At 34.7% G+C, this 26,835-nt stretch overlaps 1 protein-coding gene across 1 annotated transcript in view; it reads left to right on the top strand.

Moving 5' to 3' along the window:
• The window catches only part of VMP1 (vacuole membrane protein 1), a 119,978-nt gene that overhangs the window by 29,694 nt on the left and 63,449 nt on the right, over positions 1–26,835 (top strand). The window contains exons 6-7 of the mRNA XM_004377856.3: positions 15,910–16,077; positions 22,966–23,097. Of these exons, the coding sequence (XP_004377913.1) occupies positions 15,910–16,077; positions 22,966–23,097 (300 nt within the window). The remainder of the gene's footprint in view (positions 1–15,909; positions 16,078–22,965; positions 23,098–26,835) is intronic.

The raw sequence follows: 26,835 nt of genomic DNA, 5'->3' as shown, positions 1-26,835 counted from the left end.
TCATTTATGAGGTTTTACATATCCCTTACTTAGGGAGATGTGACATTGACATTCTCGTGCCCTACTTTTTTGTGCTGATGAGACAGGTACCTCTGCCGTATGCTCGTATAACTCTTTAGTCAAGAGAGCAAGTGACAGTGTTAGGAGAGTAGTCTGGTCAGAATTATAGTTCTCCTTGTGACGATAATTTACAGCAAAATGTGTGAAAGAAAAACTGATTTTAACAAAAGGAAAAGATTTAATTTATTCTTCAACATAAATCTCTACTGGAAGTCATGGCTTAAAAAGTTAAATATGAAAATTTTTTCCAGAATTTCCCAATTAAGTTGTTAGAAATTTTATTTAGAAAGATTCTTCCAGTGTGGAAGTTACTTTGTTTCAGAAGCATCATTTAGTTAATTATATCTCATTGTACAGTACAGGTATTCCCCAACTTGCGGGATTCCGTTCTGATGACTTTGTTATAAGTGAGTTCCTGTAAGGCAAATACCTCATTTTTTTTTTTAGTTTTCATTATTATTGCCTTTTTATTATCAATATCTTTATAAATTAGAACTTTATTTGTCTTTGGGGGTTGGAAACATATAAACTTACAAATATATTTTAATTCATACTTAAAAAAATATACAAATCATAAAAATTTACTCCAATGATGAGGAAGTAGATGATGTTGGCATTTGTCAATTGCAGTTAGTAAGTCCATTGTGGAAGGTTATGGATCACCTGGATTATCCCTGTGAATGGGGGTGGTGTTTCTAGTCAGAAAATTAGTGAGAGTTCTCTCTGTGGTCCTTTTCTTTTTTTCTTCATATATTTTGCAGTAACATCCCACTGCTTCCTCAATCTGCCTGTCGACTTTCACAAAGCAATCAACGTTTGGTTCCATGTTTTCAAGCAACTGAAGTCCCTGGTTTAGTTTAGAAAATTAAATCTATACGGCAGTATTTCGAACAGTAAATAATAAAATTGAACATCTGAGAATAATAACATCAGCAGATTATGCGCTGCAACATTGTATGTAGTACATGTTACTAATGATAAGATGTACCCCCCAAAAAAAGGACAGTTGTAAGTGCAGTTCCTAAGTGCAGTTTGTTGTAACTCGAATACATTGTAAGTCAGGGACTACCTGGAAATAGTGATCTGAAAGTGTTACTGTATTTCCTAAAATATTAAGATACTTACATATTTGACTTCAAAATGGAAAAATTGTCTTGGTTTCTAAGTTTAACAATAAATAATATTTATATTTTTAAATATGATTAAAAGGTTATAACTTCAAATTCTGAGGCACTGGAAGGCCTCAGCACTTCTTTAAACACGTGCAGTAAGAGTATTTGTTACATCAGCATTAAATTTAATGAAAATAACAGGAAACAAATTACTGCATTTGAGCCTGCATCAAATTTGGTGAATTGATTTGAGAACGGTGATAAATTTGGTAGTTTGCAAAAACCAGATATCTAACTAAAAAGGGAAAGTTAGCTACTGTTTATGCAGGAATAGTGGTTGCTAACCAGGGAAGAAGAGATGAAAGGGAAAGTAGATGGATTCCTTCTCCCCATGGCTCAGGTAGTTAGTTGGGCCTCTAGATAGGTTAGTCTTTTAATTTTAATGGTTAACAGATGGGCTTCAGGAGGCCTTTTAATTCCCTGAAACACTAAACATATGTCTTTGAAAACGTGTTTTTCTGACAAAAAAAAAAAAAAAACTTGTAGTATTCATCAGATTGTCCAAAGACTCTGTGACCCATGAAGAACCTCTTTTCTAGGATTATTTTATCTAAGTATGTTTACATTTGGCTGCCACTAGGTGGCATTTCTAATACAACCAATATACTGTACTATATTTGCAGGTTTTATTCTGGATAAGGAGCCCTGGTGGCATAGTGGTTAAGTGCTCAACTGCTAACCTACAGGTCAGCGGTTCAAACCTACCAGCTGCTCCGTGGCAGAAAGATGTGGCAGTCAGCTTCTGTAAAGATTACAGCCTTGGAAACCCTACGGGGTAGTTCTCCTCTGTCCTATAGGGTCGCTATGAGTTGATTGGTTAGTATTCTGGATAAATATGTGTGTGTAGAGCAATTTCTCTGCAAAATCAAGCTATCAAATGGCTCTTCTTAGCTTGGAGGCATATGGTAGTAACTTCATAGGTATTTATGCCTATGTAAAACAAGTTAATGCATGTAAGTGAAAATGATAACTTTTCTTAATAGTTTCCCACATTCATTAATAAGTTCAAGTTATCAGTCAACCTTTTTTTCCATTGTGACATACATTTACATGCAGAATGTAATCCCCATGGCATGCCCAGTGTTGCATATGATGCCAAACTATCTTTAGTTCCATCCTTTTCTTTAATATTTAAGAATATGCAAGTGATTTTGCTGTGGGATTAAAATCTTTTAATTCTGTCATGGGCAGGATTAGAGCATGTTCAAAGGGTTTGGATTCCTGATCCAGTGTTACTAGCTGTGTGATATTTGACAAAATTTTTAACTTTTAAACCTCAGTTTCTTTAACTGTAAACAGAGATGATAATAATAGTACCTATCTCATGGGCCTGTTTTGAGTATTAAATGCAATAACACATGTATAGTTTTCAGCTCAGTGCAAAGTACATATAAGGTACTAAATAAATGATACCAGTGCCAGTTACCATCGAATTGACCCTGACTGATGGTAACCCCGTGTGTGTCAGAGTAGAACTGTGCTCCATAGAGTTTTCAATGGCTGACTTTTCAGAAATAGATCACCAGGCCTTTCTTCTATAGTGCCTCTGGGTGGAGTCAAACCTTCACCCTTTTGGTTAGCAGCTAAACATGTTAACCATTTGTACCACCTAGGAACTTCCAATAAATGATAGCTGCTATTACCATTATCTGTATTATTACTCTGATTTGTTTTTTTAAAGCAAATCATTTTTAAATTTACATACTTTAGCTATTATTCATAATAACGAATTATAAGCAGCATTTCTTACAGTTGACTTTAAAATTTCCACTGATGATAGACTAGGCAACTTAGATCACCTCTACTATGAAAGTATTTTAAAGAGCTTGATAAAATTTAAAAGCATCTGTTTAAAGGCATCACAGACCTAAAAGAGAGCAAAAAGTTACGAGGCCAAAATCGAGGAGAAAGAGAAAATTCAAAGAGTTGAAACTGGCCAAGGATGACCCTGATAACTTGCAGCTTTGTTTTGGGACCCTAAAGGGCCACACTTTAAAGGTAAGGATGAACTAGATATAAATCAGCACTCACAGGGACTAGAGCTCAGGTTTGAATCATCTCACTCTCTGCTTAGAATTTCTACTGCCCCAGCCACCTGGTAGAAGCAAACTTAATTCTTCTCTGGAGGAAACTCACATCATTGTAGGCTTCAAGTTATCACTATATTTTTTCATATGCAAAGTGCAGCACTCCATCAGAAGTAATCGGATATAAAGAGACAGGATAATTTGGTTAAAATCAAAGACAGTCCACATAGGAATTATTAGATATGTACTTTAATCCAAAATTTATGTGTTTAAGGAAATAAAAAACAAGTTTGAAAATTTTGGCAGAGAACTAGAATCTGTTAAAAAAAAGCCAAATGAAGGCAAGAGTGTCCCTGAATGGGCATGAGAGGCCATCCAAGGCACAACAATTGGTCTCTATTCGCCTGGAGCAGCAGAGAAAGGAGAGTCAGGAATAGGAAGAGGACATGGAGTATGTGGCTTATTGCCTCCATGAACAACTGCATCCTTTGCCATGAGACCAGAAGAACTGGATGGTGCCCGGCAACCATTACTGAACATTTTGATCAAAGTTTCTGTAGAATCCTGATCAAAAGGATGAAAATGCAGAAGAGAATTTCAGATTCTCATGGAATGTAGACTTCCTGGATTCATGAAGGCTGGATGAACTCCTGAACTATTGCCCTGAGATAATCTTTAAACCTTAAACCAAAAATATCTCCTGAAGTCTTCTTAAAACCTAACAATAGTTTAGCTTAACTAGTAAAAAATATCTGGCTTGAGCATTATGCTCTTTTAAGAACTATGTGTATGAGATCAAATTGATAACAGCAACTCAAAAGATTAAATAGGAACCTTAGGGGGCAGTGAATTTATGTTAATGGGGGAGGAACAACTCAGAAAAGGAGAGTAAGAATGGTTACACAACTCGAAGAATGTGATCAGTGTCATTAAATGATACATGTAGAAACTGTTGAACTGGTGTATGTTTTGCTGTGTATATTCTCGACAACAGCAACATAAATAAAACTATATTTAAAAAAAGGGGGCCAAATAGAAATTCTAGAATTAAAAAAGCATAGTAACTGAAATTAGGAACTCAAAGAATGGGTTTTCAGTAGATAAGACACAGCTAAGAGAAAACTTGTAAACTGCAAAATAGATCAGAGAAAAATATCCAGAACCAAAAAAGGAGAGATGGGGGTGGGGGTGGGGGAATAAGACATATACTTCAAAGGGACCACATTAAGACTGATTTCTTGCTGTCATTGGTTTTGTTGAGAAGTCAGCTAACAATGGGGTGATATGTTTAAAGTGCTAAAAGCAAATAACTGTCAACAGAAATAAATATAACAGAGTGTTCTATATTCAGAATGGTTCATGAATATAGTGTAAAATAAAGATATTTTTAGAAAAGCAAAACCAGTTTGTCACTAGCAGACATGCTCTAGAGGCGTTTTTTTGGACAGAATGAAAGTGATTCTAATTCTAGATGGAAGCCCAGAATTGCCGGAAGGAAGGAAGAGTAAGAAAAGGGTAAATATATTGGTTAACGTAATTAAGATTCACATTATAAAACAGTAATGGTAATGTTTTGGGAGGTTTAAAATATATATAGAATTAAAATGCATCATCTACAAATCAGGTGTGGAGTAAATGGAATTAACTAGTCTAAGGTCCTCGCATTGTTCATAATTAGGTAAAATACTAATTTATATAGACGTTAATAATCAAGAATTTATATTGTAATCTTTAAGGTAAGCACTAAAAGAACACGTAACTACCATGCTAATGAGGGGAAGTAAAAAATGGAGTAAGTTTTTAAAAACCAGTCCAAAAGCAAGAAAGGAGACAAAAAGGAACATAGAACAGCCAGAACAAATAGTAAGCATGCGGTAGTAGATATAATCCAAATATATGGATAATTATATGTAAATGGACTAAATATTCCAATTGTCCATATAGATGTAAAAAAAATTTTCAACTGTTTGCTGTATACAAAGTAAAAAACCTGTTGCTGTCGATTTGATTCCGGCTCATGGCAACCCTGTAGGTCAGTAGAAACTGCCCCATAGGGTTTTCAGGGCTATAATCTTTATGGAAGCCGACTGCCACATCTTTCTTCCTCAGAGCGGCTGGTGGGTTTGAACCGCTGGACCTTTCAGGTAGCAGCCGAGTGCTTAACCACTATACCACAAGGGCTCCTCATATACAAAATACATACTTAAAATATAAAGACACAGAAAGATTGAGAGTAAAAATATGGAAAAAGATATGCCATACAAATGTCAACCAAGAAGAAGCTGATGTAACTTTTTCAGACAGAGTGTGAGGCAAATGGTGTTAACAGGTATAGAGTCCATTCTTAATGATACGAAGTTTTATTCACCAGGAAAATATAAGTCCTTTACTCATATTTTCTATAGGTAGATCAGATGCTAAAAAAACTTCTGTGAGCTGTCATGTTTTCTAAGGTAACACCTTGTAAGCACTATTCTTTTCTTGGATATTAATTCCCAGAAATCTATTGCATACAGCAGCCTTTCTTTCAGAAGATCCAGTATATGAATGATCCAGGAATGCTTATTTATTCTTTAGCCTAGTGGAAATTATGCACAGAGCAAAAACAATAAATTAATGTTTGCACAAAGAAAATATAACTGCTGTTTCCATCTGTGTGCACCATGTGTCAGTGAACCTAAATTTTTACCTTAATAACAATCTATCATAGGGCTGGAGAGCTCAGAGTTCAGCAGATTTTTTTTGTAAAAGGCCAGAGGCTTTGCAGGCCATACAGTCTCTGTTGCAACCACTCAACTTTGTAACTTGAAAGCAACCATAGACAATACGTAAATGAATGAGTGTGGCTGTGTGACAATAAAACTTTATTCCAGAAACAGGCAGACTGGATTTGGTCTGCAAGCTAAAGTTTGCCAACCCCTGTCCAACTCATCGGATGATAATAGTATGTCAGAAAAAGCATTTTGAGCCTACGAGCCTTAGTTAACTAGCTACCTTCTAAGGATTTTACATGACACTTTGTGCTTTTGATTCATCCATTCACCAAATAAGGATTATCACCTCTCTTTTCCTTGTCAAGAAATATTAGGCTTAATGTGATGCTTTGGAAGAGAGTGTTGTTGTGTATCTGCTTGAGTTGTATAGAAAACCATCAATGGAAAAGAAATTTTTCCTGAAGAGAAAGGCAGAAGAATTTCTTCTAAATGAGCTGCCTCATGACAGCAAGATTTGGTTCTAATTTCATATGTTAACCATTTATATATGCAGTTACTCTTAAATACCTGTTTTTACTACATTGCAACCTATCTTGGGAAATGAACTATGGATTAAGTTTAGATGTTAAAATCAAATGAGAGAAGTGATGAGGTTATTTCAGTAGCCAGCTTATAATTATTCCCCATAACTAGAAAAATGTGATTCATAATTCTATAAACAACCAGGTTAACAAATACAGAAACTTTGGTAGTTGGTGAGAAATTTATCTCAGACGTTCTGTTTATATGCATAAACATTATGATTCATCAAGTTACAAGACCTGAAGATGATTAAAGAGCCATTTGTAAGCTTTATGTGTCATTAATGATTTACAAACTCTGTTCTGTTTAACAATAACAAAGAAAATGAGTCCACCGGCCCGTATAATATGATAACTGTACAACTTTTGACACTAGGTGGAGTAGTTTCCTGGAGAAGGGCTTAACAAAGCCCTGTATCTCTTTCAAATAAGCCCAGCTTCTAGACAAAGAACTCCAAAGAGAGGAGAAACTCCCAACAACATTTTATAATTTTAAAAGGCTCCCAAATATTTACCTATAAGTAGAAGGCTGAATGTATTTTATAGACAACTTTTCTCTTTGGCATATATTTTAACCACTGGATTTCCTCACATTAGGGAATCAAAAGATGAAGGATTTTCACGTTTTAAGTATTAGAGTTGCCCTGCCTGGAAGCAGTTAGGAGGTAGAAAAGATTTGGAGCTATTTAATTACCTTGTGGAAGAAAACAGATTTTACTAGAAGCTATAACATCAAGGTGTTATCATCTGGATGATATTTATGATTCATTTGTTTAACAAGACCATTTTAGTAGAAAAAATACTTGGCTCTTTAACAATTAAATGCAAAGAAAGTTTGTGAGATATTTGTCTCTATGTAATAAGACCCAGAGGCTTTTACGTATGCTTAAAAGGTTGGGGTTATTTCATCACTAAAATATGTGGTAAAAGTTGTACATTTTTAAGATCTGATGTCTTGATTGCTATCTAATATAAAACAGCTCTTTATATACCACTCTGTTTCCTTTAATGAACAAATACTTTATAGCATTACATGCTGTTACAAAGCTGTATTTTCCTTTGGTTCTGATACTTTTTGACTCTTGGCTGTTTATTACCCAAGGTAAATGGTATTTGTAAAACTGCGTGAATGTGTATTGAAATGAAATAGTTTCGGTGAGAAATAGTGTAGTAATTGTTAATGCCATGAGGTACAGTAATTCTTTTTTAAAAAAAACTGTTAACTTCTTCACTATCATTTCTGCTTGACTTCTGATTATTGTTTCATTGCTCACCTGTCTGTCCCTCTGTAAAACAAGAAAAAAAAGAAAGAAAGGAAGGAAGAAATGCCAAAAGTAAGATTCTGATGTTACTTGATAGCGTTCTCTATAGGTATAATGAGTGTGGCAATGAGCATGCAGTGACTCAGTGTTCTTGCGGGAACGTCTACAGGCCCATCTTAAAAAAGGTCTGTTTGCTTTTTGTTTGATGAGAGCATGATCAGCTCTTCTCCCTGACTTTCCCCAAAGAATGACTCATGTATTAACTCATATAAGCATCACCACATCAAAAGATGAAACCAAGGTCTCCAGGACATATGGCTGGGTTTTAGCCAAGCAGCAAGTATATGCATAGACTGAATAACTTACCACCCTTAAGTCACTATTAATGTGTGATTAAATGAAAGCTAAGAAGATTCAGTTTAGCTTCAATCTGTTGGGCATAATTTTTAGACATACCTTTTTTTATAACTGTCTGTCTCCATAAATATATGGTCCATTTCTCCCAAAAACTTAAGTCAACCTTATGATCAAAAGTTACTTAGGTTTAGAGAAGAAAAGTGAAATGTATCTTTACTTACGGACAAGTTCAGTATGATAAAAATTGCTTCAGAGACAGTACCTTATAACTTGGAAAATGAACTAATACTAAGTTTATATTTCTTTTGGTTAGAATTGTGTACTTAAAATACTTTTACTGTATAATCTCATGTTTCTTGCCCCATGACCTAGGTAAGGCAGTCATTAGGCTTTTTGTCAAATGAAAAAGATGAAATAGAAGTTAAATGTGATTACACCTAGTAAGTTATTGACATTCAGAAAACTGAAACCCACATTTATGCCTAGGTTACTGCTTTTTGACATATAACACTGTGTCTTACAGAGATGGAGCAGGGGCTTAATTTGTGAACTTGGGACTGTATTCACAAGGATATAAACACTAGTTAAACTTTTCAGTGCCTGTGGTATCAATAGCTTTTACACTGTAGCCTTCTAGAATTATTTGCTGCAGATTATTTGTAATCTTAGATAAGTTATTTCCTGACGCTGAAGAGAAAAGCAATGATGAGAAGAATTTGGGGAGTAGAATTCCTGAGTTTTGCAAAAGGATTTCTAAAGTCCCCTAAAAGTTAAAAGACAACAAAGGTTTTGCAAGTTCTATGGACGACCATTTGTCATCTTCTTTCATTTGTTTATTACCCAGATATTCCTAATGAATCACATTCCAGACTAACCACTGACTCCTTTTGTTCCTTAGTGAAGGAGTATGGCAAACAAATGGTTTCCCAGTGAATCAGCGCAGGATTCTTGATTTTATTACCTTTGCCCTAAACTTTCCAGACAAAACTAATTGGAAATTTTGCCTTTGGGATCTCACGTGACTTCTGTATATAGATGATGGATTAGGCTATGAATTGACATTACAGATGTTGTGCAAACAACTCCAGTCTTGAGGAATGTTTTGTCAGTTCTGAGGGAGCCTCCTAGAGTGGAAGAATGTCTCTCTGTCTGCTCCTCTTCCTTACAAGCACACATACACACACTACACATTTTTCTTCATGTGATATCATAGTTTTCATCTTGTTTGATAAAGAGGCTTGGCTAACTTGGGTTCATAATTAACTAATATGACCATTTGGGGTGTTTAGTTTTTGAAAGATGTCCCTGGAAGAAACTAAAACCAAACCCTTTGCCGTTGAGTTGATTCTGACTCATAGCAACCCTATAGGACAGAGTAGAACTACTCCATAGGTTTTCCAAGTAGCACCTGGTAGATTTGAACTGCTGACCTTTTGGTTAGTAGCCGTAGCTCTTAACCACTATGCCACCAGGGTTTCACCCTGGAAGAAGGGGCCCTAGAATAAATCTAGTAGAATCCCATCCTATCTCTAGTCTCATGGATTAGTGGTTAAGAGCTTAGGATGCTAACCAAAAGGCCAGCAGTTCAAATCCACCAGCCACTCCTTGGAAACCCTACGGGGCAGTTCTACTTTGTCCTATAGGGTTGCTGTGAGTCGGAATTGACTCAGCGGCAATGGGTTGGTTTTGGTTGGTATGATGAAACACAGACATGAGTTTAACCTTTTCAATCCCTTGAATGCTACAAAGTATGTGGAGAAGATGTAATTGTGGTAAATCATGAGCTGCTCTAGAATAAACCCAAAGAACTTGAAAAGTTCAGAATCCAGAAATGATTTAGTTGTTTAAAATCAAGGAGCAACTCACATACTAGTTCATCATTTTACTAATTTTTTTTGAGTGATTCAAGTATGGATATCCCACCCCCGCCCTACAAAGGCCCTAATTTGTGTAATGGCACCAGGACTCTGGGCTTATATAGGTGCTGCATTATTATCAGGACACTGATAAAAACTTCACTTCACTACTGATTAGGATATTTTTGTTTGGTATAATTTCAAGAATGACAGTTTTACCTCTTTAGGACAATTTTTTTTTTTAATTACACAGAACTAGTGCTATATACTCCTGAAGCTGGAGTAAAAATCAGTCCCAAAGAACTGTTGTAGTTAATTTCTTTCAATCAATAAAACATTTCCTTTTCTACACCACTTATGAAAGACTAGGAGTTGTAGAAATGTAAATTTTTTTATTTAACTAAAGAGAGTTTTAAAAAGTTAAAATCTCTTTTCCACAAATACATACATCTGCTCTTCGTAGAAATACTACCCCATGATCTAACTGTGGTTTTACTCTCACCCAGATATACTTTTGCTTGGCCAAACACTACATCTTTTATCCTGGACAAGGCAAAATTATTCCATTATCAAAACTTTGGAAAATATAATGTAATACCACTCATGAGACTAGGTATATGGGACTTTGAACTGAAGCAAAACCAGATGCCTGATATGTCACAAATAGCTGAACTAGTTGAGTTGACTTTACTTAGAATACTGTACTGAATTACAAAAAAGAAGGGGGGAGGAGGGCATAGAACCTGTCATTTTGTTGGAAGCGTAATATTTCATCACAAGCATATTATAAAACTTAACCTTCTTATCATTAAAGAGAACTTCTATTGGCAGTAATAAGGAACTCTCAAGGGCTCTGTGTTTGGTTAGTGAGTACCTGTGACCTGGTAGCTAAGTAGGAAATTTATAGAGCCCCCTGTGCCAGGAAGAACAATTCATGCTGTATACAACTATTTGACTTTCTTTGGTTACCCTCACATAAACCAAAAGTCACTGTCCTCAACTGGGGATATTACCCTTTGAAGTCCATCATTTGCCACTTTTCCTTAAGAAGTACTCTCTTTATTGATCTTCAACTTGCAGCATTGGACATCCTTTTAACTGTATTTATTTATTCTTACTATTTTATTAATTTTATTTACTTAAATATTTAATGATAATTAAAATTAATTATTAATATTTATTAATTTTATAGCATAGCATATGGTCTGTCTTAGTGTATGTTTCAGATGTACTTGAAAAGAATGTGTTCATTTGACTCTTGTTGGGTGCAGTGTTTAGTATTGTTCAAGTCTTGTATGTCTGAACTGATTTTTCAGTCTTATTTTTCTTGTTCTATCAAGTAATGAGAGAGAGTTGAAATTTCCAATTGTAACTGTGGATTTATTTCTTCTTTCAGTTGTTGCTTTATGTATTTTGAAGCTCTGTTATTAGATGTATACACATTTAGAATTGTTCTGTCTTCCTGAGAATAAGCCATTTTATCATTATAAAATGTCCCTATTCATCTCTGATAATATTCCCTGTCCTGATGTCTGCTTTGTCTGATATTACTTATAACCATTCTATCTTTTTGATGATTATTATTTAAAGTGAGTAACTTACAGACAGCACATACCTAGGTCTTGTATTTTATCCAGTCTGACAGTCTCTGCCTTTTCATTTGTATGTTTGGACCACTTATATTTAATAATAGTTATCAGTATGGTTGGATTTAAGTCTACCATCAGCTATTTGTCCCATCTATTTTTTTTACTCCTTTTCCTCTTTTGGATTGATTTTTTTTTTTTTTAACGTTTATTTATCGGCTTACTAGTTATACCTCTTTTTAATTATTTTTTTTTTAGTGGTTGCTCTGAACGTATGCATCTTTAATTTATCATGGTCAGCTGTCAAATGATATTATATCATTTCATATATAATGTAAGAACCTTACAGTAATATACGTCATTTTCTTTCATCCTTTGTTCTTATACATTTTTCTTTTACTTACGTTATAAACTGGAATACTTTGATATAGTTTTTGCTTCAAATAACTAGTTATCTTTTAAACGAATTGTAAAATAAGGAGAAAAGTCTTCCATATTTCCAGTGTTCTTCACTCCATTGTGTACACTCAAGTTTCCTCTGGCATCATTTTTTCTTCCACCTGACAGCTTCCTTTAACATTTATTGTAGTACAGGTCTGCTGGTGATGTCAGTTAACTTTTGTTTGTCTGAAAATGTTTTTATTTCATCTTTATTTTTGAAATATGGTTTCCTTGATATAGAATTAAAAGTTACAGTTTTTTTTTCTTTCAGTAATTCCATTGTCTTTTGGTTTGTATTATTTCTGATGTTGTCTGTTTCTCTGTGCATAATGTGTTATTTTTATCCCCTCCAGTTTCTTTTAAGATTTTCTTCCTCCCACTGGTTTTCAGTGTTTTGATTATGTATTTTGTTTGTGTTTATCCTGATTGGAGTTTACTGAATTTCTTGGATCTGTAGGTTGATGTTTTTCATCAGATCTGGAAAATATTTGATCATAATGTCTCCCAAGTATTTTTTCTGCCCCCTCTTTTTTCTTTCCTTCTGAGGTCCCAGTTACATGTACGTTAGATGGATTGATATTGTTCCACAGGTCGCAGAGATTCGTTTCTTCCCCAGCCTTTTCTCTTTGTGGCCTTTAATTTGAATACTGCCTCATTTCCCCTGCGCTCAGATCTCTTTCTCAGCTCAGCAAGATCACTATGCACTCTCTGCCTGTGCTCTCCCTCTCTGGATCAAGCACTGGAATGTTTCCAGTGTCTCCAGGGAAAAACCCAGGGTCATCAAAGGTTTCCTCATTTGTACCCCTTCTCTCAACAGTCAGAAAGTTCTGTACTGCCTGTGGTACGATGTCTGAAAAGAATTGTTCGTTATATTTTGTCCAGTTTTCTGGTTGGTTGCTGTAGGAGTGAAAGTCTGGTACTAGTTACTTCATCATGATCCTTGGCAGGAAACCCGCAGCCAGGATCGCCTGCCCATGTGTATCTATGTCTGTAGTGAGAGCTCAAACCTGCTGCTCAGAATATGTGTTATTTCTTTTTCTGATTTAATCAAACACCCTTTATGATGGTTAGCCTCTAGCCAGTTAGCCTTTTGTGTTTATACTGTAGCTGTTTGTCTTTACTCTCGTGTTTCTTCATTTAATATGGTTAAATTGTGACTGTCTCATAGTTGGTACATCCTAGTGGGACTTGTAGTTTTTAGAAAATACACTTAAAAGTTAGTTTGAATGAGTGTAACTTTAAAATATTATTTTAATTAAAATTATTTTTTAGTTTTTTGTGTTTGGATTTTTTTGTAAACTTCTTTATTCCACTCAGGTTGGTTATGTTTAGAAACCATTAAGATATAATATTGAAAAGAATTTGTGAAGTATTTTCGATGAGTTATCATAGTTTAAATTTCAGGGTACAGGCTAAACAGGCTCTTAAGAATGAACAAAGGACAGGAAGCTGAGTTATTAATGTTCATTTTGTCTAGGAACCACTCATCTGCCTCTAAGCCTGAGTAATCATGACCTAATTCGGTTGTGGAAAGTATCAGTTTAGTTGTGTGAATGAACAGACCTTTCTTTAGGGGAAAAAAAAAATCTCAGATCAGGTTGCTGAAAACTTCCCTTTTAAGAATCACTTAAAATTAAAACTATACATAAATCTTTTATGTTGTTGGATAATGTGTTTAATCTGTTGGGGTATAGGATATATTTTCTCTGTATTTGTGGAATGGAAAAATAGCTTTTTCCTTCATGTATATCTCAGAAATCTCATTATTTTAGCATCCAGGACAGTTCGATTTTTGATCACTTAGAGTTAGTTTCGAAAGTCCTACTGCAGGTCAGCTGTAGACTGTGCCTGAAGCCAACAGGGACAAATTCTTGAATTTCTTTTTTTTTTTTTTTAACTTACTGTTCATTGACACTACATTTCTCTTTCACGTTTTCTAATAATAACAGTGGAAGTTACAGTTATTTGTTTTAATTGCATCTGACAGCTGACATTGTATGGTGAAAAATTTTTCACTAGTTATTCAGTCATTCTACCACAAACTTTAAACTCATTTTTTTCAGTAGAGTTACAAAATAATCCCTTTTATTTCCAGTTGTGAAATCTCTTTTATGCACATAGGATATTCAAAGAATCATTTGTAGATTTTGTGATTAATCATAACTTTTAAAAACCGGAATAATCATAAGCATTCTTTTTTATTTTAAATTTTTAAAACTTAAATATTAACATTTATGGATTTTTCAAGAGAATTAAAACCCAAGAAAAAGAGGGACAAAAACTAAATATTCACAATGATTTTCTGGTCTAGAAATAACCTAATTGTTAATTGAGTCAGTCCTAAGTATAGAACTTTATTTTTTTAGATTTTATTTTAACTTAAAATGTCTGTTGTATTTAAGTAGAAATGTTGCTTAAATGATGAACATTTTTCTTTTTCATATTAATAGGAAAAAAGTTTGTTTCATTATTACCTTGTACCTTGGTAGGAGTTCTTCAGTGTTTTATCTTCATCATTGTGTCTTATGCACTGTGTCTGTGAACCACAAATTCTTTCATGATGGAATTTCAAAAGAGTCTGTTATATACAAAGACCACTTACTGTACTCAAGTACTAACTCATTTATGAAAAAATCATTGGAGAAATCTTTAAGGGAATCCTCCAAAGTCAGAAACATTCACTTAATATGGTTAATGACAGAATCTAATATTGGAAGTTTTTTATTTATATGTATGTAATCATATAATTTTATTCTACAAATATACAACTGTTCTTCATAACAGCTATTTGAGGGCTTACTATATGCCAGGCACTGTTCTAGACTGAATATTTTATATGGATTAATTTATTTAATCCTCACAGCTACTCTAGGACATAGGTGCTATAGGTCTTTTATTATTCCCACTTTATAGATGAAGAAACTGACATTCAGGAGGTAAGTGGCAGAGAACTTGAATCAAACCATCCGGCTCTAGAGACTATACTTTTAGCCACTGTGCCATATACTTTGTCTAAAGCATGCTTTTAAGTGATTATTTATACTAGCATATTTGTTATAGCAACAAGTTAGGAATGTCCAACTTTTAGATCTTGCACCTCCTGAGAACTTTGGAATTGGTATTGTATTTTAATGGCATATTTGATTACATTTGGAGTTCTAGCATTTTGGAGTTGAGAAAAACCTTAAAGATGAGTCTAATTCCTTCATCTTGCAGCAGAGTAAACTGAGGGCAAGAAAAATTAAGTGACTTGTCCAAGGTTGCTTATTTTCCTAGTTTTCTCTTAATTTACTATTTTCCCAGTGGTTCCTAAACCTAGCTATGTATTAGAATCTCTGAAGGAGCTTGTTTTAAAATATACAGGTTCCCAGCCCCACCTTTTGAATCAGTCTATGAATGGGAGACCCACTAATTTATATTTTTAACAAGCTTCCTAAGTGATTCTTATGCAGATACCTCACATTGGTATATATGTGTTTTTGTGAACCACTGTGTTGAAGCCTTTATCACACATCTAAATACTAATTTAATTTATATCATTATTATTAATTTGTAATATTTCAAAATAAAGATACAGTGCAGCACAAAAGTTTCTATTACTCACTAATCCTGGTTCCATAGTTTTATTTTTTGCTTTAGGATCTCACTGGAAAGGTGAAAGAGGTGGTTACTTCACCTGGTGTTTTTAAGTAAGGAAAAAGAGTGATATTCTTAAATTGTGCCTAAAGAAATAGGGGCAAAGGAAGTTGCTTTGAAGTATATAGTGATCAAGGTATCATTAAAATAACGTATTTTGATGATTCCTTTTTGTTCATTAATATTTCTGATCAGTTTTCTTATATTTGTTTTATAGGGTCCACATATAGCTTCAGTTACGTTAGCTGCTTACGAATGTAATTCAGTTAATTTCCCTGAACCACCCTACCCTGATCAGATTATTTGTCCAGATGAAGAGAACATTGAAGGAGCTATTTCTTTGTGGAGCATCATCTCAAAAGTTAGGATTGAGGCCTGCATGTGGGTAAGTTGTGTGTTTTCATATTTGTTGAAAACTAACCTCACCATCTTGATACTTTGATATACTTTGAAATGAAATCCAAACATGTACCTAGTCAGTAAATACTGCCTGCATACGTGATTCATGAAATCATCAGCTACCTATTTCCAAGGCGAACGAAAGTTCTTATGAGTGGCATTTAGAAGGAAGGCATGAAGCTATACGTACCTCAGAAGCATGATACCAAGTAGACAACAGCAGGGAAAAGGAGTCTAGATGATGGAGCTGCACTACTGTGTAAAATTTGTTCCAGTGTCTGTATACTTGATAAACACTTAAAAACGAGTTGCTGTCATGTCATTTCCTACTTGTAGCAACCCTGTTGGTCAGAGTAGAACTGCCCCATAGAGTTTCCAAGGTTATAAATCTTTACAGTAACAGACTGCCACATCTTTCTCCCACAGAGCAACTGGTGGGTTTGAACCACCAACCTTTCAGTTAGCAGCCGAGTGCTTAACCACCGCACCACCAGGGCTTCTTGATAAATACTTAGCAAGTGGTTATATGTTATATGTCTCACTCCTAGATTGAAACACTCTGTGTTTGTTCTTAGAGAACATTTCATTTTCTGAGCTCTTTGTCATAATACTGAATTCAGGTCAGACACCTCTTAATAAACTAAGCTTTACTATAGTGGAGGTATCAGACTATATAGTTGTATGTGACAATCTTACTTTTGGTTGTACCAGTTGTCCTTTTTGTGTTTCACTTAAGTTTATTTTGGAAAGTTTTTTTGGACAACATGTTCAGTGGCAGATGTACTTTAATCCACACAAAGCATTCTATTTATTGCTATATGCCTAAATTCAGATATCCATCACTGAGGGATAGTTCATTTGTTAAAGGCTTCCTATTACTTCTTGAATTATTTTTTAATTCATCTTGTGTGTTCATTAAGTTATGTGTTTCCTGAAGCATTTTTTTCCCTAGAAGTTTCTTAGGGAATAAAGAATGTGGGACAGATCGCTTAAAAATCTTAACTAATTAAAATGAACATAAATACTATGACCACAGAAGAGACAGAGGTTTGAAACACATTTAAGTGTTACCAATTATGTTTTGTTTTGAAAGAATTATAAGGGAAATGCCATACATTGAACTTGTTGAATATGAAAGACAGGAAAAATTGTCATGTTTCCTGTTGCTGTTTTATAAACACTGGAAACAGATTCATTGTACTAGTTGCATATGTTTTATAAATTTGACCACAGTAGTCCTTTGATGAAAAATTATTATTAGAATAACAGAAGATACTTGAAACATGCTAGAAAGGGACTATATATATAGACTTTGGTTTTCCATCTTTCTTGATATTATACTTTTGTTCTTTCAAAAATTATTTATGTGGTTGGATTAAGAATAATGCCAGCAAAGGAAAACTTCCAGCCCAGCTGGCAGTGATATCTGTCTCTTCCAAACTCCCATAGTGTGTATTGTCTAGTGCTCATTTGGCCTGGCTCCATGCATGCCTTAAATTAACTTGGCTGGAGTAATGGCTTACTTCCCCAAATAAATTTTAAGCTCCTAAAAAATATAGACCGTACCTTAAATTTATTGCTCTCACAGCAATCAGAATAAGGCTTTGCACATAGTAGATTAGTGTCAGTTAATACCAATTAATTGGTCACATGTTTGCTCTTCTTGCTTTCTTCTTTGGAACTATCTTTTCTCATGTAAAAAAAAATGTAGCACATACTCAGTTATGTTTAAATTGTTCTCTACATTTACTACCTTAACACATCTGAGGACTATGATACCATTAGTAACAGTGACCCTATTATAATTCTTCTCAGTGGGGGAGGAAGCATCAAATCTCCTGTCCATCATTTGAGATGCAGCTATAAAACAGCTTGCTAGGCTGGTTCTTTTTGTTTCCTATTTTCCCCTCTTGATGCTTTCACTCTTCAATTAATTTGAGGTCTGCATCTTTATGCCATATCACCAAAAGAGTAAGTTTTTTGCTATCCTGAACTTTCTGGTGAATTCTTACTCAGATGCTACTATTAGTGGCATTGCAATCTAGCCATTGATAATAGGCATGCACAAGAGTCCCAAAGACTCTGGGCTTGGGCAACACATACATATAGGCCTACCTGAGATTCCTGTGTTGCTGCAGGTACTCCTTCAACATGTCCACCTTGAAATTAATGAGCATGTCAAGCTCATGTCTGCTACTACAAAATAGTACCTTACTGGTTCATTGGCTGTACCACTGATTTATTCTTTTGTGACTTATTTAATATGAATCAAAAAAACCAAACCCATTGCCATCGAGTTGATTCGAACTCATAGCGACCCTATAGGACAGAGTAGAACTGCCCCCATACGGTTTTGAAGGAGCAGCTGGTGGATTCAAACTGCCTACCTTTTGGTTAGCAGCTGTAGCTCTTAACCACTGCACCACCAGGGCTCCTACTTAATATAAGTAAATCATAAATACATGTGAATATATATTTAGAGCTTTGTTTTCCAAGAAGTAGACTTAAAGAGGACACATTTTTTGAAGTATGTGATTACCCAAGAACGTGTGATCAAATAAAAATTGGTCCCCACAGAAGTTGTTTGTCGCTGTTTTCCGTTGTATTGTTTTGATGGTAGAAGAGAAAGAAGAAATCCATTTTCCTTATACTTTTTTCCCCTATGGGTCTCCTTTTTAAAAATAATGTACTTTTTCTGTGTTTTAAGATACTAAGAAAAGGTCAAAACATGTAACAGAAACAAAGTGAAAAAAGTGTCGAATGTATGGATAGATGTTATAGTAGAGCTGTAATGAACTATTGAATATTTGGAAGGGGGGACAACAAACATAGTGGAAACAACCTGGGTTTCAGAGTCAATCCTAGTTAAATCCATTTACACTGTGTTACTTAACATGAGATTCATAATCTCTATAAGTCTCAAAATTCTTGTTAGATTCAAGAATATAATTATATTTAATTTAGTAGAATGAAATATGCTAACAACAGAAATACTAAACCTTTGTAGTAGCTAAAATTTTCATATGACAGTGTCTCTTCTAGACTCTACTCTTAAACTATAGTCCACATGTAGATTTACCATGAAAAGTGAATTCATTGACTTAAGACCATGCTTCATTCATAACCACTTCGAAATATATCAGTTGTTTTAAATAATCATCAAGGGGAAAATTGCTTTGCAGCGAGTCTTTTTTAATGGACAGAATGTTGTTCATTTTAGTCTGCCCATTTCAGAAAATTGGATCGAATGTTTGAAAAGATAGACATTGCACCATGCTCAGGATCTAGGAAATTTCTTTTCTCTTAGTATCACAGTATTTTGACAACCCAAATTAATAAATGTGAAAACTCTTGGCAACAGTTTTTTGCATAGTGGTTTACAAACTTTATCATCTTTACCACCGTCTTGAACCCACTGAGAAATGAAGAGGTAAATCTTTTATGGTAATACGATTTTGATGAATGTTTTAGTGCCGGTTTGTCCATTTAGAACAGTAGTTCTTAGCTGGAAGCAATTTTACCACCACCACCCACCTCAATCCAGGACATTTTGGCAATGTCTAGAGTCATTTTTGGTTGTCACAACTGGGAGTATGCTACTGGCGTCTAATAGGTAGAAGCCAGGGATGCTGGTAAACATCCTACAGTGCATAGGACAGCAAATAATTATCCGGCCCAAAATGTCAATAGTACCAAGGATGAGAAAAGGTTATTTACAGCATATTGTGGCCTTGATTCTTATACTTTGGCGTTTCATGGAATTGATCCCATTTGTGTACACTTCCACATATTTCCCCCTGCCCAGGATAATGTCTTGCTTGATTAAAAAAAAATAAACAAAACTAATAAATCTTATTGAAAATTTTTATCTAGTTTGTACTTTACAAATTAAAAAATTTTTTATACACTTCAGTATCATTATGAATACATTGAGTCAGTAAAATCATTAACATACATGGTTCTTCCAATTATAACATAAAGACCAGGGCCAATGTCTGTGTCTCAGCTTGTTCATGTAGGTCTTTGGAGCACATTAAAATGGATTGTTTGATGTGGTTGATCAGTAGGGAGCGTCTTTCAGTTTGTGTCTTTTTGAATTTCTGTAATTTGGCTGTATCACCAGTGTTTCTAGTTGGAATATTTAATAGAAAAATGATATTTGTAAAGAGTATTAAAACAATTGTTAAATCCTATTAAAACTACCATCTTTTCTGAATAGTCAGCACATATAAAAATTTCTGTTCTCCGGATTTTCACCACTAGACATAAGTTTCCCAACATAGAATAACAAGAGGCTCCTGGTTTGCTTGTGAATCCACTTGACAAAACTTTTTAAAAGCACAAAAATTTAGGATTTCTCCCCCAATAATCTTTGAATAAAATTGGCACTTCAGGAAGATACTGTGTTTATCCCTTGGCTTTGCATATTTTGTGCATATTACATGCTTCTCCAGTCTTAATGATTCAAGATAATACATTGGTACGTAGCAGATGATTTTTAAAAGAGCTTTCCGATTTTGATTTATTGGGTTTCTTTTACAATAAGAAAGCCAGTCAGTCTCTCCCCTTAATTAAACCTAGGCTCACAGTTTGTAGTGTTCCGTAGTTTTTTGTGGTTTTATAAGAATTGTGAAATTATAAGACTTAAGTATCTAATTTTAGGTAACTATCTCTAGAACATACATTTCTGTGTCTATAATATAATGTGTTTTTTGGGACCTGTGTATGTGACTGTATTTCCTTTTTATTTATTTGCATAAAAAGAATACTGACACATGATCACCATAAGAATAGTTCTTGTTCCTTGTTAATATGGGAAAACATAAGCAGAATTAATACAATAAATATGGTATCTAAGTATAAGTATGATCTCTGGATTTCATTTCAGTCCACTTAATACTTCCTTTTACTATAAGGAAACTTGTCATGAGTTTGAATCTTCTAGTTGCTTTCAGAGCTATTTGAAAACTGACTTAACAGGTTTTAAGGGAAGTTCATGTTTTGAATGAAATGTGGCAATTAGTTTTTTTTCTTTTTATTTCAAACATATCTAAAAGCAGAGAAAATTGTATAGTGAGCTCAGTATATTTTTACTCAACTTCAACTAATATTAACTCATGGCTAGTGTTGTTTTATCTATACCCCTCCCTACTCTCCTATTATTTTGAAGGAAATCATATCATATATCATATCATATCACATTTCATCTGTAAATATCATAATTTACCTCTAAAAGATAAGGAAGGACTTCAAAAATAATAATAACTACAATACCATTACCACAGCTAAAAGAAATTAACAATAGTTTCTTAAAATCAGTTATCTAGTTAGTGTTCAGATTTTCCTGGTTTATTTTTCTTTTTTAATTTATTTGTTAAAGAAACTGCATTGTTTATCAAATAGAGTTTTTCAGTCACAATTTTGCTGATTGTATTCCAGTTGGTATAGTTTAAACATGGTCCTCTGTTCTCTGTGTTTCCTGTAAGCTGATATAGTTAGATCTAGGGGCTTGAGGGTTTTTTTTATGTTTGTTTTGTTTTGTTTCACAAGATAACACTTCATAGTCGTATGTATTTCTATCTTATATTTTCTTTGACTTTGCCAGTTTTTAAAATGGTGGATTGGTTCCTTAGCATCCTCCAAAGTTGACTGACTTTAACTTGTCTTATTTAGCAAAAATATGATTTGTGTTTTATCCCTATATCCTTCTATGTATGTCTCTCTCCCCCATCCCTTCATTGACTAAATATAACCTTATTCTTTTGGTACTTAAGTCAGTTCTTTTTCAAAACTCTTGTTTTACATGTAGATAATGTAGTTACACTTAGAAATTGTTGGTTTTATACATTGGCATTTAACAATGTAGTTACAAAATGTTTGAATTTCATCTTGTCTGCTGGGGTTTATTTTCAAGGCAGCTGGAGGCAGTGCCCCAGAACAGAGCAAATTGAAAAGCTTAAAGTTGTTGTGGAGAACTATCAAAGTTTTTTCATTCACTGTCACACTCAGAGTGGAAAAAGATGTCTGTATGGCTCAAAGTTGAGAATTTCCCTGGAGACTATATGCCAGTTGCATTATTACCTATCCTGTATTTAAGACACTGAAGTCCAAACCAAGATCCTAGTTTATCAACCTTTGTTTTCATCCTTATGTCCTAAGTTGATTAAAAAAAAACAAAATGAAAAAAATTCTCTTCAAAAACAAAAGTTCACAAAGTGATTAAAACGTGAGTCACTCAGTGTCCTGAGGAAATAAACATTTTTCCTGTGGTGAAAATTTATCCTTCCTAACGCTGAGTTTTCAAGGAGCTTCCTGACCACAATTTGTTAAAAGTTTTAACTCTACACAAAGAAGTTGTATTGGGATTAAAGCAACATCCGAAGTGCCAGAAGGTTTCCTAGAAAATATTTATCTAACAGCTGTACTGGTGAATTCTCATTACTAGATGATTTGAATATTAGAACAGGAGGGAAAAAAACTGCCAAAAATGTCCATATAAGTACATGTGTTGGCTCCAATCATGAAAAAATAAAAATGAGTATTTAATAACATTGTTATAAAAATAATGTATTTTCTAGATTTAATTCATTACTATTTCTAAACTAAGAGGCTAGAGAAGAAAAATTGATTTAGTGTCTGGAACACACCAAAGGGTTGTCTAAGACTTTTATGTATATTATTATCTTGCCTGGCATTGCACAGATCCAGGGCTAGGATTCAAACTCAGGTCATTCTGATTATATAACATATGCTTTCCCCCAGTACATTGCATCTCAGAATGCTTTTGGTGATATAGATAACTTTAGATTTGATCTATTTAGTGTTACTGTGTTGCGAGCAGAACCTCATTTGAATATTTTGGTTTTTCATCTAGGGTATTGGTACAGCAATCGGAGAGCTACCTCCATATTTCATGGCGAGGGCAGCTCGCCTCTCAGGTGCTGAACCAGATGATGAAGAATATCAGGAATTTGAAGAGATGCTGGAACATGCAGAGACTGCGCAAGTAAGAACAGTGGGAAAAAAGAAATAGAACACTTTAATTATCCCTAAAGAGGTTATGATTAATATTGAATTGTCAGTAGTTACTCTGAAGAAGAAAACTGCCAAAGTAAAAACAATGAAATATGGCTTGGGATAGAATATTCAGAAAAGCTGAAATAGAAAGATGATAATAATCTTGATCTTACTATAGAGAAATAGAGTTGATAAGAGAACTCATGCTAAGCTAAAATACCCATTACCAGAAATCAAGGTAAATTCATGATGGCAATAAGGTTAAAGGAATAAGGAGCTGAAGCATTCTTTCTCCATTATGTGTTTAAGTATTACCAAGTAGAACACTGCATAAATAAAGGGGACAAAATAGGTGAACCAGGCTCTTACTCCAAAGTAAACTTATCCTTTGTACTATCAATAGGTAAAAAAGTTTTTTTTCCAAACAAATTAGTATCATAAGTAAATTTGAAAGGTGTTATTTTCCCCCTAGGAACTTGTCACATATGTTTTTAGAGATAGAGACTACCTATTCTTCAAGACTCAAAAAAAAAAAAAAGAAAAGAAATACCTTCAGGAAGCCTTCAGAAAAACACACACACCTGTCTTACCTCATTTAAAGTTACTCTCCTTTCTCTGAACTTCATACAGCCTTATTTGTATCACTCTTATGAAACTATGTAATGTGGTTATTTCTCTAGTGGCCATTTCTGCTCCTAAAACTGCTAGCAACGTGATTTCATCCTAATGCTGTCCCCCACGGTGCCCAGAGTTGCTGAAATGTTTGCTGAGTGAATGAGTGACTATACAAATTATATCACGTTCTTAAATAGTCGTTAAAGCTTTAAACTAGTAAGCAATATGTAGTGTTGGCTATACTAGACAATAATAGAACTTTCTTTTTAATTTATATTTAATAATTCAAACTTTTCAACAATGTAGACTAGCCTTCCCCTCAGTCGTTTTAATGGCTCTTTACCCTTGAGGGTTCTAGAGAGTATCCTCAAAATGGGCCAAGGTAAACCTTCAGAATAGAAAAATACTAACTTCCAGGTTTAGGCAAGCTGTAACATAGTTAGCTGAGGCTTTTTGACCTGAGCACAAACTGTGTGTCAACCTGTATCTCAGTATTGCCAAGTAGGTGTGTTTTTTTTTTTTGGTAGGAAAACTAGAAAATTAACTAATAAAGTCTTCACCTTAGGGATGGCAGTAGAAGTCAACAGAGACATAAATAAAAAGGATATAAAAAAGAGATTTTAGAAGATTATATATAAAATATATCTACCACCCCAAATTTGTTCATTAACTTTTGAAAATTTGGGGTTTTTATTGTCTGTGAGTGTGTGTGCCCACATGTGTTCAGATACATTTTTTTGAGGAATGAGTTCATAGTTTTCTTCTCAGAGGAATCTGAAGCCACAAAAGTTAAAAACCATTGTCCCAGAAGGAAAAAATATATATATTTCAATGTCAGTTAGGCTTTTTTTTTTTTAATTGTGCTTTAAATGAAAGTTTACAGTTCAAGTTAGTTTCTCATACAAAAATTTATACACACATTGTTAGGTGATCCTAGTTTCTATCCCTATAATGTGATGGCACATTCTTACTTCCCACCCCGGATTTCCCAAGTTCATTCAACCAGCTCCTGACCACCTCTGCCTTCTCACCTTGCCTCCAGACAGGAGCTGCCCATTTAGTCTCATGTATCTACTTGAGCTAAGAAGCACACTCTTCATGAGTATCATTTTATATCACATAGTCCAGTCTAATCTTTGTCTGAAGAATTCCCCCTTGGGAATGGTTTTAGATTTGGGCTAATAGAGAATCCAGGGGCCATGCCTTCCGGGGTCCCTGCAGTTTCAGTCAAACCATTAAGCCTAGTCATTTTACTAGAATTTGAGTTCTGCACCCCACTTTTCTCCTGCTCCATCAGGGACTCTCTGTTGTGTTCCCTATCGGGGCAGTCATTGGTGGTACCAGGACACCATCCAGTTCCTCTGGTCTCAGGCTGATGCAGGCTCTGGTTTATGTGGCCCTTTCTGTCTCTTGGGCTAATACTTTCCTTGTGTCTTTGGTGTTCTTCATTTCCTTTGCTCCAGGTGGGTTGGGACCAATTGATGCATCTTAGATGGCCACTCGCTAGCTTTTAAGACCCCAGATGCCACTAACCAAAGTGGGATGCAGAACATTTTCTTAATGAACTTTGTTATGCCAGTTGACCTAGATGTCCCCTGAAACCATGGTCCCCAGACCTCTGCCCCTGTTAATCTGTCCCTCGAAGTGTTTGGTTGTATTCAGGAAACTTCTTAGCTTTTGGGTTAGTCCAGTTGTGCTGACTTCCCCCATACTGTGTGTTGTCTTTCCCTTCACCTAAGATAATTCTTGTCTACTATCTAGTTAGTGAATACCCCTTTCCCTCCCTCCCCACCTTTGTAACCATCACAGAATGTTTTCTTCTGTGTTTGAACCCTTTCTTGACTTCTTATAATAGTGGTCTTATACAATATTTGTCCTTTTGCAAATGACTAAATTCACTCAGCATAATGGCTTCCAGATTCCTCCATGTTATGTTTCATGGATTCATCGTTGTTCTTTATCATTGCGTAGTATTCCATTGTATGAATATACCGTAATTTGTTTATCCACTCGTCCGTTGATGGGCACCTAGGTTGTTTCCATCTTTTTGCTATCATGAACGCTGCTGCAATGAATATGTGTATGCATATATCTATTCGTGTGACAGCTCTTATTTCTCTAGGATATATTCCATGGAGTGGGATTGCTGGATCATATGGTACTTCTATTTCTAGCTTTTTAGGAAAGCAACAAATCGATTTCCAAAGTGGTTATAACCATTTTACATTCCCACCAACAGTGTGTAAGTGTTCCAGTTTCTCCACAACCTCTCCCAAGATTTATTATTTTGTGTATTTTGAATTAATGCTAGCCTTGTTGGGGTGAGATGGTATCTGATAGTAGTTTTGATTTGCATTTCTCTAATGACTAATGACTGTGAGCGTTTCTTCATGTGTCTGTTAGCCGCCTGAATGTCTTCTTTGGTGTAGTGCCTGTTCATATCCTTCGCCCATTTTTTAATTAGTTATTTGTCTTTTTGTAGTTGAGGTTTTGCAGTATCCTGCAGGTTTTAGAGATTAGATGCTGATTGAATTTGTCGTAGCCAAAAATTTTTTCCCAGTCTGTAGGTTGTCTTTTTTCCTCTTTTGGTGAGATCTTTTGATGAGCATAAGTGTTTGATTTTTAGGAGTTACCGGTTACCTAGTTTCTCTTCCGGTGTTTGTGCATTGTTAGTAATGGTTTGTATTCTGTTTATGCCATGGATTAGGGCTCCTAGCATTGTCCCTATTTTTTCTTCCATGATCTTTATCATTTTAGATTTTATATTTAGGTCTTTAAGTTAGTTTTTGTGCACTGTATGAGGTATGGGTCTTGTTTCATTTTTTTACAGATAGATATCCAGTTATACCAGCACCATTTGTTACAGAGACTGTCTTTTGCCCATTTAACGGACTTTGGGCCTTTGTCAAATATCAGCTGCTCATAGGTGGATGAATTTTCGTCTGAATTCTCAGTTCTGTTCCATTGGTCTGTGTATCTATTGTAATACCAGTACCAGGCTGTTTTGACACCGTGGTGGTATAATAGGTTCTAAAATCAGGTAGTGTGAGGCCTCCCACTTTGTTCTTCTTCTTGAGTAATGCTTTACTTATCCAGGGCCTCTTCCCTTTCC

This window comes from Trichechus manatus, unplaced genomic scaffold (genome assembly GCF_000243295.1).
Source record: "Trichechus manatus latirostris isolate Lorelei unplaced genomic scaffold, TriManLat1.0 scaffold00054, whole genome shotgun sequence".
Classification (NCBI taxonomy): Eukaryota; Metazoa; Chordata; class Mammalia; order Sirenia; family Trichechidae; genus Trichechus; species Trichechus manatus.
The sequence above is the reverse complement of the archived record's forward strand: the minus strand, read 5'-3'. Positions and strand labels throughout refer to the sequence as shown.